The sequence below is a fragment of the Coloeus monedula genome, assembly GCF_965178545.1.
Source record: "Coloeus monedula genome assembly, chromosome: 29".
NCBI classification, from domain to species: Eukaryota; Metazoa; Chordata; class Aves; order Passeriformes; family Corvidae; genus Coloeus; species Coloeus monedula.
In genome coordinates this window covers 386655-401250 of record NC_138809.1, presented here as the reverse complement: position 1 = coordinate 401250, position 14596 = coordinate 386655, and the positions used below count along the sequence as shown (strand labels likewise).

General features: G+C 59.7%; 1 protein-coding gene across 1 annotated transcript; it reads right to left on the bottom strand.

Annotated features, from left to right (window-relative positions):
• Positions 1–301: 301 nt before the first annotated feature.
• On the bottom strand, positions 302–14233 carry IQGAP3 (IQ motif containing GTPase activating protein 3; the record flags this gene model as incomplete). Its single annotated transcript, XM_082298575.1, has 38 exons — positions 302–415; positions 671–779; positions 1150–1251; positions 1405–1571; positions 1692–1904; positions 2173–2260; positions 2424–2568; positions 2726–2828; positions 3122–3254; positions 3342–3574; positions 3870–3954; positions 4426–4566; positions 4651–4875; positions 5034–5197; positions 5308–5460; positions 5670–5878; positions 6261–6330; positions 6876–6947; positions 7426–7509; positions 7797–7967; positions 8041–8183; positions 8301–8468; positions 8550–8640; positions 8831–8994; positions 9172–9296; positions 9512–9672; positions 9832–9995; positions 10142–10229; positions 10398–10561; positions 10814–10901; positions 11197–11375; positions 11790–11903; positions 12171–12238; positions 12370–12446; positions 12628–12705; positions 12938–13094; positions 13440–13527; positions 14209–14233. The coding sequence occupies 38 exons, from the start codon at positions 14231–14233 to the stop codon at positions 302–304; spliced, it is 4923 nt and encodes a 1640-aa protein (XP_082154701.1).
• Positions 14234–14596: the final 363 nt, after the last annotated feature.

Below are 14596 nucleotides of genomic sequence, written 5' to 3'. Positions count from 1 at the left end.
CCCAGATAAAAAGTAGATTTTAAGAGCAACACATTCTGCAAAAGCTTTGGCAGCTGTACCCTCCTGCAGGGAGGTTGGGCACTGGTTTAGTACCAAGCTCGGGGTGCCCAGGGCTGGGGCTGAGCCCTGTGTTCCCCAGTCAGGCACCGCTGGCTGCAGCTGCACAAGCACACTGCGACCATGCAGGGAAGCTCCATGGCCAGCAGCAGCGTCCCTGCCCTGGGACCACTGACCCTGAGCTCTCTTTGGCAGGTTTACATTGTCCCCCTTCCCTACAGCCCCACCCCCACCCCTGACCCTGTTACTTCTTGAAGAACTTCTTATTGAGGAGGAAAATGAGCAGGTTGACATTGACCTTGGCCTTGTCGAACATCTTCATGACTGCTACGCCCTCGTACTGCAGCTGCAGCAGGTCCTGTGGGAGAGGGGACTGTCACCACCACCTGTGCTGTGCCCAGCCAGGGGAGCCCAGCCACAGGTCCCAGAGACAGGGATCAGCACAGAGCTGGGTTTGCAGGGGGAGATGCACAGCGAGGCTGCCCCCAGCACCTCAGGGCAGGGCTCCACGGGCTCCGAGCCCCCACAAGAGCCGCAGACACCACCCAGCCCCCACAGACCCCGCCTGCCCTCATCCCTCTGGCCCCCAGCAGCTGCAGGACAGGCTCCACACCTGGTAGTGCAGCTGGAAGCGCTCCATGTCGATCCCCATGAATTTGGCTTTCACCTGGAACCTGCCTGACTCCTCACAGGGGATGATGTCAAAGATCACGTTCCTGAGCCTGAGAAGACAGAGCCACTCGCTACCAAAAGGGGCTTCACAGCTCTAACACAACCAAGGAGCAGGTCACGCACCCAGTGCACCCCCTCAGCACAGCAGCCAGACCCACAGCCCAAACCCCACTGCAAATCCCAACCTTCCTGCATTTTCCTGCACAAAACTGCCTGCCCCATCCATGGCAGGACAACAGTGGCCCATGTGCATCCTCCTCCTCGGTTATTTTTGTCTACCTGCCCAAGTTTTCATTAAATCATGCAATATCCTGAGTCAGAAGGGACCCACAAGGATCATTGAGTCCATCAAGTCCAACTCCTGGCCCTGCACTGAATAACCCCAAGCAAGAGCTCCTCCCCTGGGGCAGGGTTACGCACTGGCTGGGCGGCAGGTCCTGGATTTCCAGCAGCACCCCCTTCTCCCACAGCTGGGCTGCCGTGTAGTGCAGCGATGGCAGCTTCTTGCTCTTCCCACTGACCCTGGAAGAGAAGGAACCACGTGCTGAGAGCTCATCTCCAGCCATCTGTGACCCCTTGGATCCCCAGCATGTCCCGGACTCACAACAACCAGAGAGCAATGAAAACAAATAATAGTATTTTTTTAAATCACTGATTTTTGGTAAGGAACCGCACTTGTTGCTGGCTGCCAGGTTGTCAAGGCAGGTCTTGATGTACTGGTTGTAATAATCAATTTGCTCCTCATAAAACAAGGTCTTGGCATCAAGGCCCTCCAGGGTCTGCCTCAGCTTCAGGAGCTCCCTGCGGCGCTGCTGCCGGTGACGCCGCTGGTTCCGAATGTCCTGGAGGAAACAAAGCAGTGCCAGAAAGCCAAAATACGTCATTATGAGCTTTACCAGAGCACCAGAGCAGCACCTCAGCGGGGGTTAGGGGTGATCCCCAATTCGTGTCCCCCAGCACACCTTGGCCAGCTCATCAACGAGCTCCTGGTACCGGTTGGCAGAGTCCACCAGCCCCAGGCTCTCCAAGCGCCGCAGGTTGCGGATGACCTTGCGCTTCTTCTCCTCCATGGAGAGCTGGCCGTTGGCAGCCAGGGAGCGATGGCGCTTCAGCGGGGCAGAGGCCTGGGCGTCTCGCAGCGCTCGCCGGCGCACGAGGCACTCATGGGCGGCTTCCTAGGGATGAGAAGGGATGAGCCTGGAACACAGCTGGAATGGGATACAGTGATGGAACAGCCAAACTCCTTCACCCACGCTTTGATGTGGGTCTCTTCTGGCCCAAGAACGCGTGATTTTTCTGAAAACCAGAGTCCAGTCACTGCTGGAGCACAAGAGCAGTGGCCAAACCTCCGAGAGGAGCAGGGCAGCTTTTTGCTGAGGATTTTTTGCCATTTGCCCACAAAGTTTTGCAGCTCATGCCCAGCAGCAGCCTCACACATCCCACCTCATGCTCTGAGGCTGGTGTCCACAGGATTTCTGGGAGGGAATCTCCTGGCTGCGACTGGATCAAATCCACCAGCATCTGCTTGGTGCTAGAGACCAGAGGGAGATGTCAGGCATCCACTCCAGACCAGCACCCTCCACACAATATTCAGTTGCCTCCCAAGAGTTTCTTGCCCGTCTTGAGCATCTCAACCCCCAGTACCCTTCCAACATCCCCAGGACCCTCCTGATGCCCGCAGAGCCCATCCTCACCTCAACAGCAGGCTCCTTGTGTCACTCTCCTCACTGCTGGCTGCTGGCACCAGTTTGTTGGTGAGGGTGAGGGAGATCTCCATTCTGCTGAGCTGGGAGAGCACCTGCTCAGCACCACTGTCTCCTAGGCTGGCAACACTCTCCCCTGCGAGGGCAGAGAGAGCCCTGCTAGCAGTGTTGGGCTCTAGAGGGCTGACTTTCCATGCCCAAAGCAATCCAGCTCAAGCGTCGTGCAAAGAAAGTGTACCCATGTCCACCCTCCTCTCATCAGGGTAGGGGGTGGGTGCTGGAGTTCAACCTACCGACCAGGGACTGGACTGTAGGAAGCTCATCAAGATCCTCCAGGAGCTCGTGCAGGGGGTCACTGTGGTGTGGTGCGATGGAGTCCTGGTGCTCGAGCAGGAGCTGAACAGTGCAAGGGATGAGTCAGTGGCAAAGGAGGATGCAAAGGGAGAGCAAGGGAGGGTCAGCCAGGAGCAGCACAACGCCCTTTGCACCCGAGAGGGGATGGAGAAGATACAAGGTTTGCAAAAGGACAAACCTGCAGAATCTAGATCATTTCCTTGCTTAGAAAAATGGGTCAGGAAGAGGGAAGCTGTGCCAGGGGTGGGATACAGAGGAATGCAAGGAAATGCAGCAGAAAGCCCAGGAGGTGGGAGCAGAGGAAACAGATCTTGCCATGAGCATTATGCCCTGACCTTGTGCGTGTTGATGAGCTCCCCCACAGTGATGTAGATGACTGGTTTGGCCACTGCCACCATCTCTGAGTACTCATCCATGTTAAACCTCTCTTCAGGCTCAGGGACGCAGCAGGCAGCAGAGATGAACCTCCTGCAGGGAGGGAGCCCTTTGGTCAGCCCCAAACCCTGCCACCAGCTCCTAGCCGCCCTCCCACGCCCTCGCCATCCTGGGGCCCACCTGAACTTGTTGTGGGTGTCCTCCAGGTACTGGTTGAGCCCGCAGAGATGGGCGCTCTCCCCCTCGAAGGCCTTGCGGGCAGCGGCGTGCTGCAGCACGTTGGCGATGGACCCCAGGCTGCGGCGGTGGTCGGGGTGCAGGGCTGCCCCGGCAGACACGTCCACAATGTCAAAGCCATCGGGGGCCACCACCGCCGGGTTCATGAAGCGGTAGTAGAGCAGGTTCCCCACGATCTAGGACATGAGACAGGCTGGGGGTTGGGGAGCAGATGGGTTGGGGCCCAAGGAGGTGATGCTCAGCAGGGAAGGATGTTTCATCCCTGCACTGCCTGGTAGGACCCTCTTGGCAGAGATGGCAGTGCAGGGAAAAGTCCACTCTTGGCATTTCCTTAGTGGCTCAAGGAAAATGTTGATTTGGGCACATTTTTAAGTCAAGAGGACCTGACATTCTGTGGAGGGATATTGGCCCTTCATGAACAGGCACAGCTGAACCCCACCAAACTGTGCAGACACCCCAGTCCCAGGGTACCTTATCAACCTCCTCTGCCGGGGCCTTGGGGAATTTCTCAACCAAGGACATCCTCAGGATTTTGGCCATGTAGCGCATCCCATAGCTGAGGAGAGGCAGGGAGAAGGCCATCAGCACGTGGGCCCACCCTGACCCAGTCCTACTACCCATCCATCCAAGAAGCAGCAAGCCACTAGTGCTGGGGTGATGGAGAAGTCCACAGGTGGGATTGGCAGCTACAGCACCCCTCAGCTCCCTCCCCCACCCTGCTGCCAGCCCAGGCATCTCTGGAAGAAGCCTTCATCCTCTGAGATGACCACAAAGCTCAGATTCTTCCTGGCAGACATCTCAATGTCAGCAGTAAACTGCCCAGAAACGGAGCAGAAAAACAAGCCAGCCCATGGGGCACTGCTGATATTTGGGGTTCCTCTTGCTGACAGTGCAGTAACTCAGTCCTGCAGCAGCAAAGGGAACAGGAAGCCCCCCATAACCCAACCTCCTTTCTAAGGCCTTGCTGGAGACACCTTAGAGCCAACAGCACTGCCGGGCTGTGCACAGAAGCCGTCGGGATACTTACGGGACCTTGTCAACAGAAGAGGTGATGGCAGAGACAAACTTGTCTGTTATTGCCAGGAGATTGCGGATAGAAATATCCAGCCGCCTTTGGACCTCGGGATGGCTGAGAGCCTGCTCAGGGCTGACCTCATACGGGAGCTTGCTGTGAAGGAAGACGAGGTCCCCATCACCATCCCAATGCCCATCACCCTGTGGCCAAGCCAAGCCTTCTAACCCGGGGTCTGACCTTCTGTGCCCACTCTGCGACTCAGTCTGGTTGATCCACGCTTTGTAGATGTCCACAGGGTCCGTGCGGATGCTGAGGGTCTTGTCCTGCAGGACCTCCTGCACCGGGCCAGCCAGGATGTGCCGCAGGGCCTTCTGCCCACGCACATTGCGGTAGAAGCTGACCACTAGCCGGATCACCGTGGCATTCCCCGTCAGGATGTCATGAACATGGTCCACCTTGGACCTGGGGACAGAGATGGGGCAGATGGGATGAGGGGATGGACCAGTGTGTGTGTTCCCCATGCAGGAGGCAGCAGACAGAGGAGATAGCAGCATCCAAGCTGATGCAGTTCAGCCTTTCCCTGGGCCTGTTCCCAAACCAGGGCACCCACAGACACCCACCTGATCTCCTCCTGCAGTGCCACTTTGAAGAGCTGGAGCAGCAGATAAGCCTCCCGTGGGTTGGACGCGTAGTTGTAAAGCGTAAAAATCACAGACTCCATGAATTTGGTGGACTTGTTCTGGGGCATCTGGAAGATCAGCCTGGCCAAGTACACTGGCTGTGTCTGCAGGGAGGAGGGACACCAAGCTCACCCAAATGTTGTGGGGTGGCAGGGGGCCCGGTCCCTGCACTGCCCTGAGCTGTGGGGGACAGAGCAGAGCCCCCCAACCCCACCTGCAGCAGGTAGAAGAGGTGCTGATAGGCCTCCAGCTTTTGCCGTTTCTCCTTGCTGAGCGACTTGAGCCCCTTCTGCTTGTCCATGGACATCATCTCTGAGAGCTGCTCCTTGTTCTTCTTGGTCAGCTTCTTGCAGTGGGAGATGACCTCCTGCAGCCACACAGGCAGGGAGAGAAGCACGGGGGTCTGCCTAAGGCTCTGGCATTCTGACCAGTTTCTGGGAGAGCCAGAGGCACCCCAGTGCTCCCCAACCCCTCCCTGACCTCTCCAGCTACTTAAAAAGTGAAGCAGAGACAAGTCCAAGCTGCGATGAGGGCAGGACCACACGAGGCAACCGAGTCCTCCCCCACTCTCCCAACCTGCAGCGTGATCCTGTTCTTGACCAGCAGCCCAATCTTGATGTCCATGAGGTCCAGGTCGCTCTCCAGCTGCCGGCTGGCACGGATCCCCTTCACCACCTCCTCCTGCAGCCGCAGCACCTCCGACTCCTCCCAGAAGTCGTGCTGGCTCTGCTCCAGCAGGTGGATGAAGCGCCGGATGATGCCCAAGGGTGGACTCTTGGTGTGGACTGTGGCAACGCACAGCAACGCCATGAATATTTGCAGGATGAAGGATGGAGTGGCCAGCCCCGCCACAGACCCCCAGACCCCCAGCATTCACCCAGACACCCCATCCTCTTCCCCAAAAAGCATCTTCTTGCAGCACCAGGACATGGGACAGCACACGGCCACACTGTGCAAGAGCCTCCAGGAAGATTTTGGGGGCAGATGGGCAACCTCAGGGCTGATGACCAAGGACCACCAAGGCTCTGACACTTCTGTCCTTGCCAAGGGGCCACCAGTGGCCTACCTGCCACTGCTTCCCCACTGTTCAGAGCCAGCAAGGGAAGAGGCAGAGTCCCCTTCCCAGTCAGCCATCACACTTCAGAGTGGCAATGAGCAGGCACTTACCCAGCATCCTGTAATCCCCACGGGCCTTGTTCGCTCGCACAAAAGCCTGGATTTTAATTACAGCTTTAATCTGCCAGGACAAACAAGGGGGTGGGAGATGGTTTTCCATAGTGTCCCTAACACACATGGGGAGTGAAGGAGAGCTGAACAAGCACATCTCTGCCTGGTCCCACTGCCAGGAATGTATCAAGGCCTGGGATGAGGGTCTCTGCAACCCAGGAGAGATTTTGGGATTCTACCCTTCTCAGTGGTCATTCCCTTCCACTCACTGTTTCAGAAGCTGCAGAGACTCCAGGGGTGCAACTTCACTTCCTACAGCTGACACTTCCCCTTTTCCCCCAAAAATTTCCTCCCCCTTTTAATGGGCATCTTGAAGTCATTGTTTTTTGATGGAACTGGAGTGGTTTTTCTCTCCTCACACTTTACAAAACCCAAGAGTTTGGCTTCCAGACCCACCAGGCACCTATCTGTCCCCCTGCCAGGATGAATCAGTTCTCCTTCCAGCTGCACTGCAAGCACTCGGGGACACGGATCCAACTGTGTGCTCTGGATCATCCCCCTACATCCCCACCAACACGGTCCCAGGAGTTGTTTCACTCTCATCCCATCACTCACGTTCTGCCTGAAGTATCGCAGCCTCTCCTGGTACTTCCTCTGTGCCTGCCACATCCTCACGGCTGCCTGGATCTGGGACAGATGTTCAAACATTTGGATTCTGGAAGTACTTGCTAGGCCAAAGGGAATGGGTGGAGGGGAAAAATCATGAGGACTTCTAGGGGAGGTTTAGGTTGGATATTAAGGAAAATTTCTTTAGGGAAGGGCATTGGCACAGGCTGCCCAGCAAAGTGGTGGGTTCACCACCCCGGGAGGGATTTACCACCCATAGGGATGGAGCACTTGAGGACATAGTGGTGGCCTTGGCAGTGCTGGAGGAACAGCTGGACTGTGATCTTTAAGGGCTTTTCCAGCCTCAACGAGCCCATGGTAACAATTCTGTTCCAGGATTTTTTTCTCCCCTGTCCCCTCACACACTGCCCTGGCCCAGCTGCCACAATCCCCCCTGGCTCCTCCGCAGGGGGAGGGGTAGATGCCACACTCGCAAGCTGAACAAGCAGGCGACAATGCCCAACATGGGAACAAAGGCTGAAGAAAGAATCTTCCAAACCTTGATTGCAGCCTCTGTGTTGGCTTTCAGGTAGTGCAGCCTCTCCAGGTAAGCTCTGCGCTGCCTGTACCCCCTCCAACAAGCCTGCGCACAAGAAGACACCACGTAGAGAGACCTGCATGAGGTCACTGTGACTCTGTTGGTTTTTCAGGGAGCACACGAGGAAAGAGCATAACACAGCCTATGGGAACAGGAAACCAGCACCCAAAGCAGCTACTGTGAGAGAAACAAGCCCCACACTACCCTCACGGCAGTAAAACTACAGAGTAGCACACACCGGCACTCCCTGGACCTGCCGGAAGATGCTGCGAGCAGCTGCCCGTGGTTTGTGTTGCTGTGCTCAGAGGAGGGACAGATTCTGGCTGCATCACCTGGATCCGAATGGCAGCCAGCCTCTGCTGGCACAGGACGTGCCGCCGTGCCGCGAACTCCCGGCGAACGAGGAAGCCCCGGAGCCGCGCCTGCAGCCTCACCACTAAGGCGACGTTGGACGCCCACAGGCGCTGCCGGCCGTGCGCCGCCGCCACTCGGGTGATGACCGACTGCAAGGACACCAGGCACCAGCTCAGCCCCAGAGATGCCGCCGGTGCCCACCCAGCCCCATCCTGCCCATACCTGGATCTCCTCCCGGCTCAGATGTGTGGTGTTGAAGCTGCCATTGTGTGGGCACTGCCAGCTGCCCTCCAAGGTCTGCAGGTTCAGGTAGTACTCGGCCCCATCCAGCAGCCTGTGCCGGATCCAGGATGGCTTCGCGCTCCCTGTGTACCAGGATGGATGGGAGCTGCTGGAGAGTGCTGCTCCCCCCAAACACCCGGGCCAGGGGTGCAACCCAGGCCCCCAGGGTGGGGGAGGTTTTGCAGCTCCCAGGGTTTTACCTGCTGGTCTCTTGGTGGCCATCAGAGCCGCCAGCTGCTCCTGGTAGGCATCAGCACAGGCGCTCACCACCCCGCGCAGGGCCACGTCAGGGTTACACAGCACGCGCAGCGTCTGCGACGCCTTCCCTTCCTTGATGGCCTGGTTGATGGCAGCTGTGCCCAGAGCCACTGCGGGAGCAGAGGGGCTCACGTCAGCCCCTTCTTGTCCCCCGACCTCCGCAGCAGCACCCACACGGGGAGAGCACTCACTGCTCCTGGCTGCCACTGTGTCCTGGTTGGCCTGGCAGACCCCTTCCTGGATCTCCTCCCACCAAAGCACAGCTCCATTGTCCTCCGTGGCCTGAGAGATGGGGGAGATGGGGTCTAGTGAGCTGGGCAGCCCCCTCTGAGCACCTCCTGCTTTGCAGGTGCTGCATTGCTGGAGTGGGGGGGTTACTTCACAGTCTTGTGACCAAAGTGGGGTACCCTGCATCCAGGGGGGATACCATGCTGCTATGGAGGTACTCCACAGCTGATGATCCCCACCCCACCTGGACTTTCTGCCTCCGTGCCCTGGACAGGACACTGTGGTAGCGCGGGGCGGTTGGAAGGGCGATGTCGGGCAGGGCGGGCGCCAGCAGCAGCAACGCCGCCAGCGTCTTCTCAGGGTCCGCCTGCAGCAGCGCCTCGTTGACCAGCCGGACTGCATGGACTCCTGCATGGGAGGGAAGGGACACACAGGTCAGCCCCTCCAGTGCACCCAAGGGAGTCACAGCCCAGGGTGGCATGAGATTCTCTGGTGTCTCATTGTGGCTGGAATCCCAGTGCAACCTCCCTCCCAGGATATCTGCAGGCCTCCTGCACGCCCAAACCTCCCATGGGCAGGACTCACGGTTGTTTTCATCCTGCACTGATAAATTGGTGCTGTTGACACTGTCCTGAATGTCATTCCAGCTCAGGAACTCAGCTCCTGCTCTCCTTGACTGGCCTTTCAGCTGCAACAAGCCATCAAAGTACCTGCAGGAGAGACACAGGGCAATGACTTGGTGCATTCCAAGCAGGGCTCAGTGCATTCCGAGCAGGAGGGCACCTGCCAGAGCCAGCTGCCCAGCTCTTCAGACAGGCACAGGACAGGAAGGCTGCTGGAACAAACCCACAAAAAGCCCAGGCCCCTGACCAGCCCCTCCCACAGGACTTCTTCACACCAGCCCCCAACACAGAGCCCAACTCACCGCTGTGCGTTTGCATCCTCAACTCCTGAGAGGCCCAGGGCAGGGCTGACCAGGCTGCTCCAGAGCCTGTTGGGGTCCCTGGCATCCAGGGCTTGGTTAACCAGTGCCACAGCCGAGAGCATCTCCACAGCCACAAACAGCTCCTCCTGTGCCAACTCGCCCTGCATGGGGCGGGCAGAGACGCTGAACCCCCATAACCTCATCCTCCAGTCCCAGCTGCCCCAGAGAAGCAGCAGCAGAGGAAGCACCGCAGTCCCAGCAGAGGCACCAACCCCCCCAGAATCAAGGGGACCCATCACCCATCCCCGGGGGTCTCTCACCCGTGGGTGCTGGCACTGCAGCAGGGCCAGCTGGTGCTGGTACAGGGGGGCAGCAGGGGTGTGCACATCAGGCAGTTGTGCCGCAGGGTCCATCAGCGCTTCCAAGGTTTCTGCTGGCATCCCTCGGCGGACAGCAGCGTTGATCCGGCCAACAGCCTGCAGCACTGAGGAACAGACAGGGGAGCTGGCACAGGGAGGCTGCAGGAGGTGGCCATGCCCTGTCTCAGGGCCAGGCTGCCAGCAGGCCCGCCAGCTCCAGGAGATGCACCAGGAAGCAGAACCTGCAACAAGTGTTCACCAAGGCACTCACTGGCTCGCTCCTTCTCGTCCCTCCGGTTCGCTGTGAGGATCCCTGCCTGCACCTCCTCCTGCTCCAGCAGCTCCAGGTAGCCCAGCTCCTGCAACAGGTAGAGAGGGGTGTCACAGCTCATCATGCTTGTGCTGACAGAGCAGCCATGCTCAGACCCCTGGCAGAAAGCTGCCAACTCCCCAGCCCACTTCTGGGGGACCATGGCGTGCCCCCCCAGCACAAGTACCCCACACCACAGGCTCCTGCCAGCCCCTACCAGCGCCTTCTCCTCCCGGTCCACGCTCAGCTGCTCCAAGTAGAGCTCGAGGTTGTCGCGCTGGAGGCAGCGCAGGGCCAGGGTGGGGTCCTGCAGTGCGTGGTGCAGCGCCAGCACATCCTGTCTCTCCAGGGCACTGTCCACCTCTTCCAGAGCCCCACGCACTGCAAGAGGCCAGTTCACTCCAGAGGTGAGCAGGTAAATCATCCCACAGCTCCAGGGAGCAAAGGCAGCTATGGCTGAAGCCTGCACTCCCATCATTTTAACTTCTCCTTAGAAATGCACACCCAGCCCTTCTTCCCACTAGGACTGAGGCTCCTTTCTGCTATGCCCACCTCTCTCCCCATGCCCTGGGCTACCATGGTCCCACTATAAGCCCCGGAGAACTCCCAAAGGGAAGCCCCAGCTTTGCTCACCATTCACTTTGTTGATGTTCCCTTGGATTTCAGCCTGGGTCAGACACCAGTCATAGACGTCCTCTCCTTCAGGGATCACCTGCACGTACTGGAGAGGGACTCCCCAGCCTGAGCTTTCTGCCCAAGCACACCCCACCATGCACAGTGGGGTCCCCCTGCAGATGCCTGGGCTCATTTCCCAACCCCAAGCCCTGAGTGAACCAGCCCCCAAAGAAGAATCATCTCCCCAATCTTCTGCTCAGCACAAGGGCTCCCAGGCTGCGTTTCAGCCAGCAAGCACCGTATGGTCTCTGGCCAAGGGACCCCTCCAGCTGGAAGCACCCCCCAGCCCAACAGCAAAGCTCCTCTCCCAGCCACCCTGGAGCACCCTGTGCCCTCCTCACCCTGTTTCTGGCATTGCTGCCCTTCTCCAGCTTGGCCTGGTGCAGCACCTCCTGGTAGGCACCTGCCAGCTCCTCGCGCAGTCCCACCAGCATCGCGTGGGGGTTGTGGAGGGTCTCCATCGTCTGGGCCACCACCCCCCGCTCCACCGCTTCGTTGATGGCCAACACTGCGGCGTGGACTGGAGGCGAGGCGGGGAGGAGGTGGGTGAGATGGGACACGGAGGGACAAGATGGACCCCCCACTTTATCCCTGCAGGCAGTGGGACAAGACATTCCACGGGCGATGGTGGGAGCCTGCCCTGTTCGAAAGGCAAGCTGCAGTCTCCAGCACCCAGGAAGTCTGTGTCTCACAGGAAGCCCACGGAATGCAGAACCCCAGATGCTGCTGGCCACAAAAGGGCTGTGCCAGCACCTGCATCCTTGTGCTGGGCCAAAAGAGAGCAACCAGGTGCGTCCCACTGCATCCCAGAGCACCATCACCTCCCCGAGCATCCCCTCCCAGTTTGCTGGCCCCAGATTTGGCATTCAGGGGCTGAGCCAAGATCCTGCTACAGGCTGACAGGCAGCCCCACTCCCCACCAGGCACCCATCACCTGCTGCTTCATCCACTGAGAGCTCATTGGCCAAAATGCCGCCAATCTTGCTGAAGGCAGGCAGCTGCAGCCCATACTTCTCCAGCTCCCGCTTCATGTTGTTGATCTCCTCCTCTGGAGCAGAGCACAGAGGCAGCACTGCTCAGCACCAGCCCCATGGCCCAGTGCTGGAGCAGGGGCAGCCAGCAGAGCCCCCACTCCCCTGCCAGACCAAGAGGGGTGCAGAAAACCCCTACACTGGGGTGAGCATCCCTGAGGCAGCTTTGGCAAAACTCATCCAAAACTAGCACTCCCCACATCCCTCCTGCCACGGGACCCCAGAGCATTGGCGGCAACCCCCCCCGGCAGCCCCAGCCCAGGTCTCCCCGCATGGTGCCATACCTGTGAAGTCCACTTTCCCATACAAGTCCTGGATCAGAGGAGCCAGCCCCAGCTTGAAGAGGTACAAGCTGAAATACAAACCCACACCGTGACATCACCTGCTTCTCCCTCCTGACGCTTCTGTGTCACCTGAGGCTGACACCACCAGAGGGCTCATAAGCACAAACACATCCCATGACAGCCAGGCCAGGGCACCCACCTGAGTGCATGGATGCAGTAGACCACCCGGGGCATGTTCTTCTTGTCATAGATATCAGTGGTCTCTGGGTGGAAGATCTGCCAGCAAGACAAGAGACACCTCAGGTGGCAATGGCATCAAGATGGTCCCCAGCTGGGCTGGTGTCAAAGAGTGGGGGGCAGGGACGAAGCCCCCCTGCTATACCAGCACCCCCCAGTACTGCCACAAGGCAAAGGCCAGGGTGTTCCTGGGCTGGGGAAAGCAGAGGGGAGATGTTACCGAGGGAAGCCCCACGTGGCTCATGGCATCGCGCCAGTAGTTGATGTTATCCGTGTGCCGGAAGTGAAGACCAGCTGCCTGGAAGAGAGGAGATGAGGTCAGGCTGAACCCCACTTTCTCCCATCCTTGGGGTCCCCCTTGCCCCCAGACCAACCCAGCCAGGGCGGGAGGTTAAAGACAGAGGCAATGCCTGTGGCCTCAGTGACTGCTGTCAGCAAGTCCCTCCTCACTCTGCCCTCACCAGCAATGCAACGGTCTGGGGGCACACCCCAAGGGGTACTACACCTTCCCTCTGGTGCCACAGCCTTACCTTGTACCGTGTCTGTTCAGGGTCGTAGATCTTCTTCAGTGGGACAATGGCAGGGGCAAAGCAGTGGCCCAGCTTGGCCAGGAGGACCCCATTGCGCAGGCTCTCCTCCAGCTCCGTGGGCGGAGGCAGCCCCTCGCCCAGACAGGCCTCCATCCAGCTGGCAGGGCAGAGACAGGGCATGTCACAGACCCCCAGCACCCCACCTAGCAGAAAAGCACCCAAAGGACATCCCCCCCAACCCCATTCCAATAAATCCTCCCTGGCAGGGAAGCTCAGCTCTCAGGCTTTTGCTGCTGGGTGGTTTTCAGTTTGGGTGTAGGGCTGAGTGTCCCCCCACAAAAAAACAACCCCCCAATCACCTTTGAAGAGCCACAAAGCCCCAGGATCCAGGCAGTATTCTGCAGCATTATAACCACTCCCCACCCATTCCCCCTGTCTCTCCCCTTGACACCCCTTTTCCCCCCAAATCTGAGCTTGAGGATCTCCCCAAGCGCAGCCCCACCGCTTGGCTTCTTCCAGGTGACACAGGTACTGGTAGGCAACGTTCTGCCTCCTCTGCTCGTCCATCTCTTCTGCAGTTGGGCGCTCACCTGGGGAGAAAGGGGGCCTCCGATCAGAGCCCCCTGCTCAGGGGAGATTTTGAAGCCACCATGGCCACTGAAACTAAGATTTGGGAAAGGCTTTGGGTGCAGTAATCTCCCACAGCCCTCGTGGGAGTGGCACCAGCGCCACCAGGCAGGCCCTTCTGGCAGTGGGAGGAAAGTTTCCGATTTCCCTTTTTCCCAAATAACGGCCATCAGGGCTGGCAGTGCGGGAGGGCCCAGAGCCAGCACCCGGGGAGGAGGTGGGGAACACAGCTGCAGGTTTGGGGTCCTTTGACACTGCTGGTGCTGGAAGCATCCACGACTTCTGGGGGGCACCCGGCTGCGCCCCAACAAACCACTCCTCAAAATATGTCCCCCCCAGTTTGTCCCTAGGTGCCTGGCACCTTGCCACCGCCGTCCCTCTACCCACATCCAGACCTGCCTGTCCCCCCTCAGCCCCCTGCTCCCCTAGACCTGACCGCTCCTCCCATCTCTCTGCACAGCCACACGTCCCTGACCCCCCCTGCACCCCACACCTGCCTGCCCCCCCAGACTTACCTATCCCCTCGCATTCCCCTGCACCCCCAGACCTCTCTGTCTTCCCCCAGCTCGCTGCACCCCAGACGTGCCCGCTGCCTTCATCCTCCCGCACCCCCACCCGGCAGCTCCCCGGTGCCGGTCACTCACAGCGCTCCGGCCCCGCTCCCTCCATGGCCGCGGTGGCTGCGGTGGCTCCGCCCGCGGTTTGAATCTCCCGCCGCCCACGTGGCCCCGCGCGGGGGCTGCCGGGCACCGGGACCCGCGGCACCGGGACCGGCACCGGGACCCGCACCGGGATCGGCACCGGGAGCGACGGCACCGGGACCCGCGGCACCGGGACCCGCGGCACCGGGAGCGACGGCACCGGGAGCGGCACCGGGACCCGCACCGGGAGCGGCGGCACCGGGACCCGCACCGGGAGCGGCGGCACCGGGACCCGCGGCACCGGGACTCGCACCGGGAGCGGCGGCACCGGGACCCGCACCGGGAGCGGCGGCACCGGGAGCGGCACCGGGAGCGGAGGCACCGGGACCCG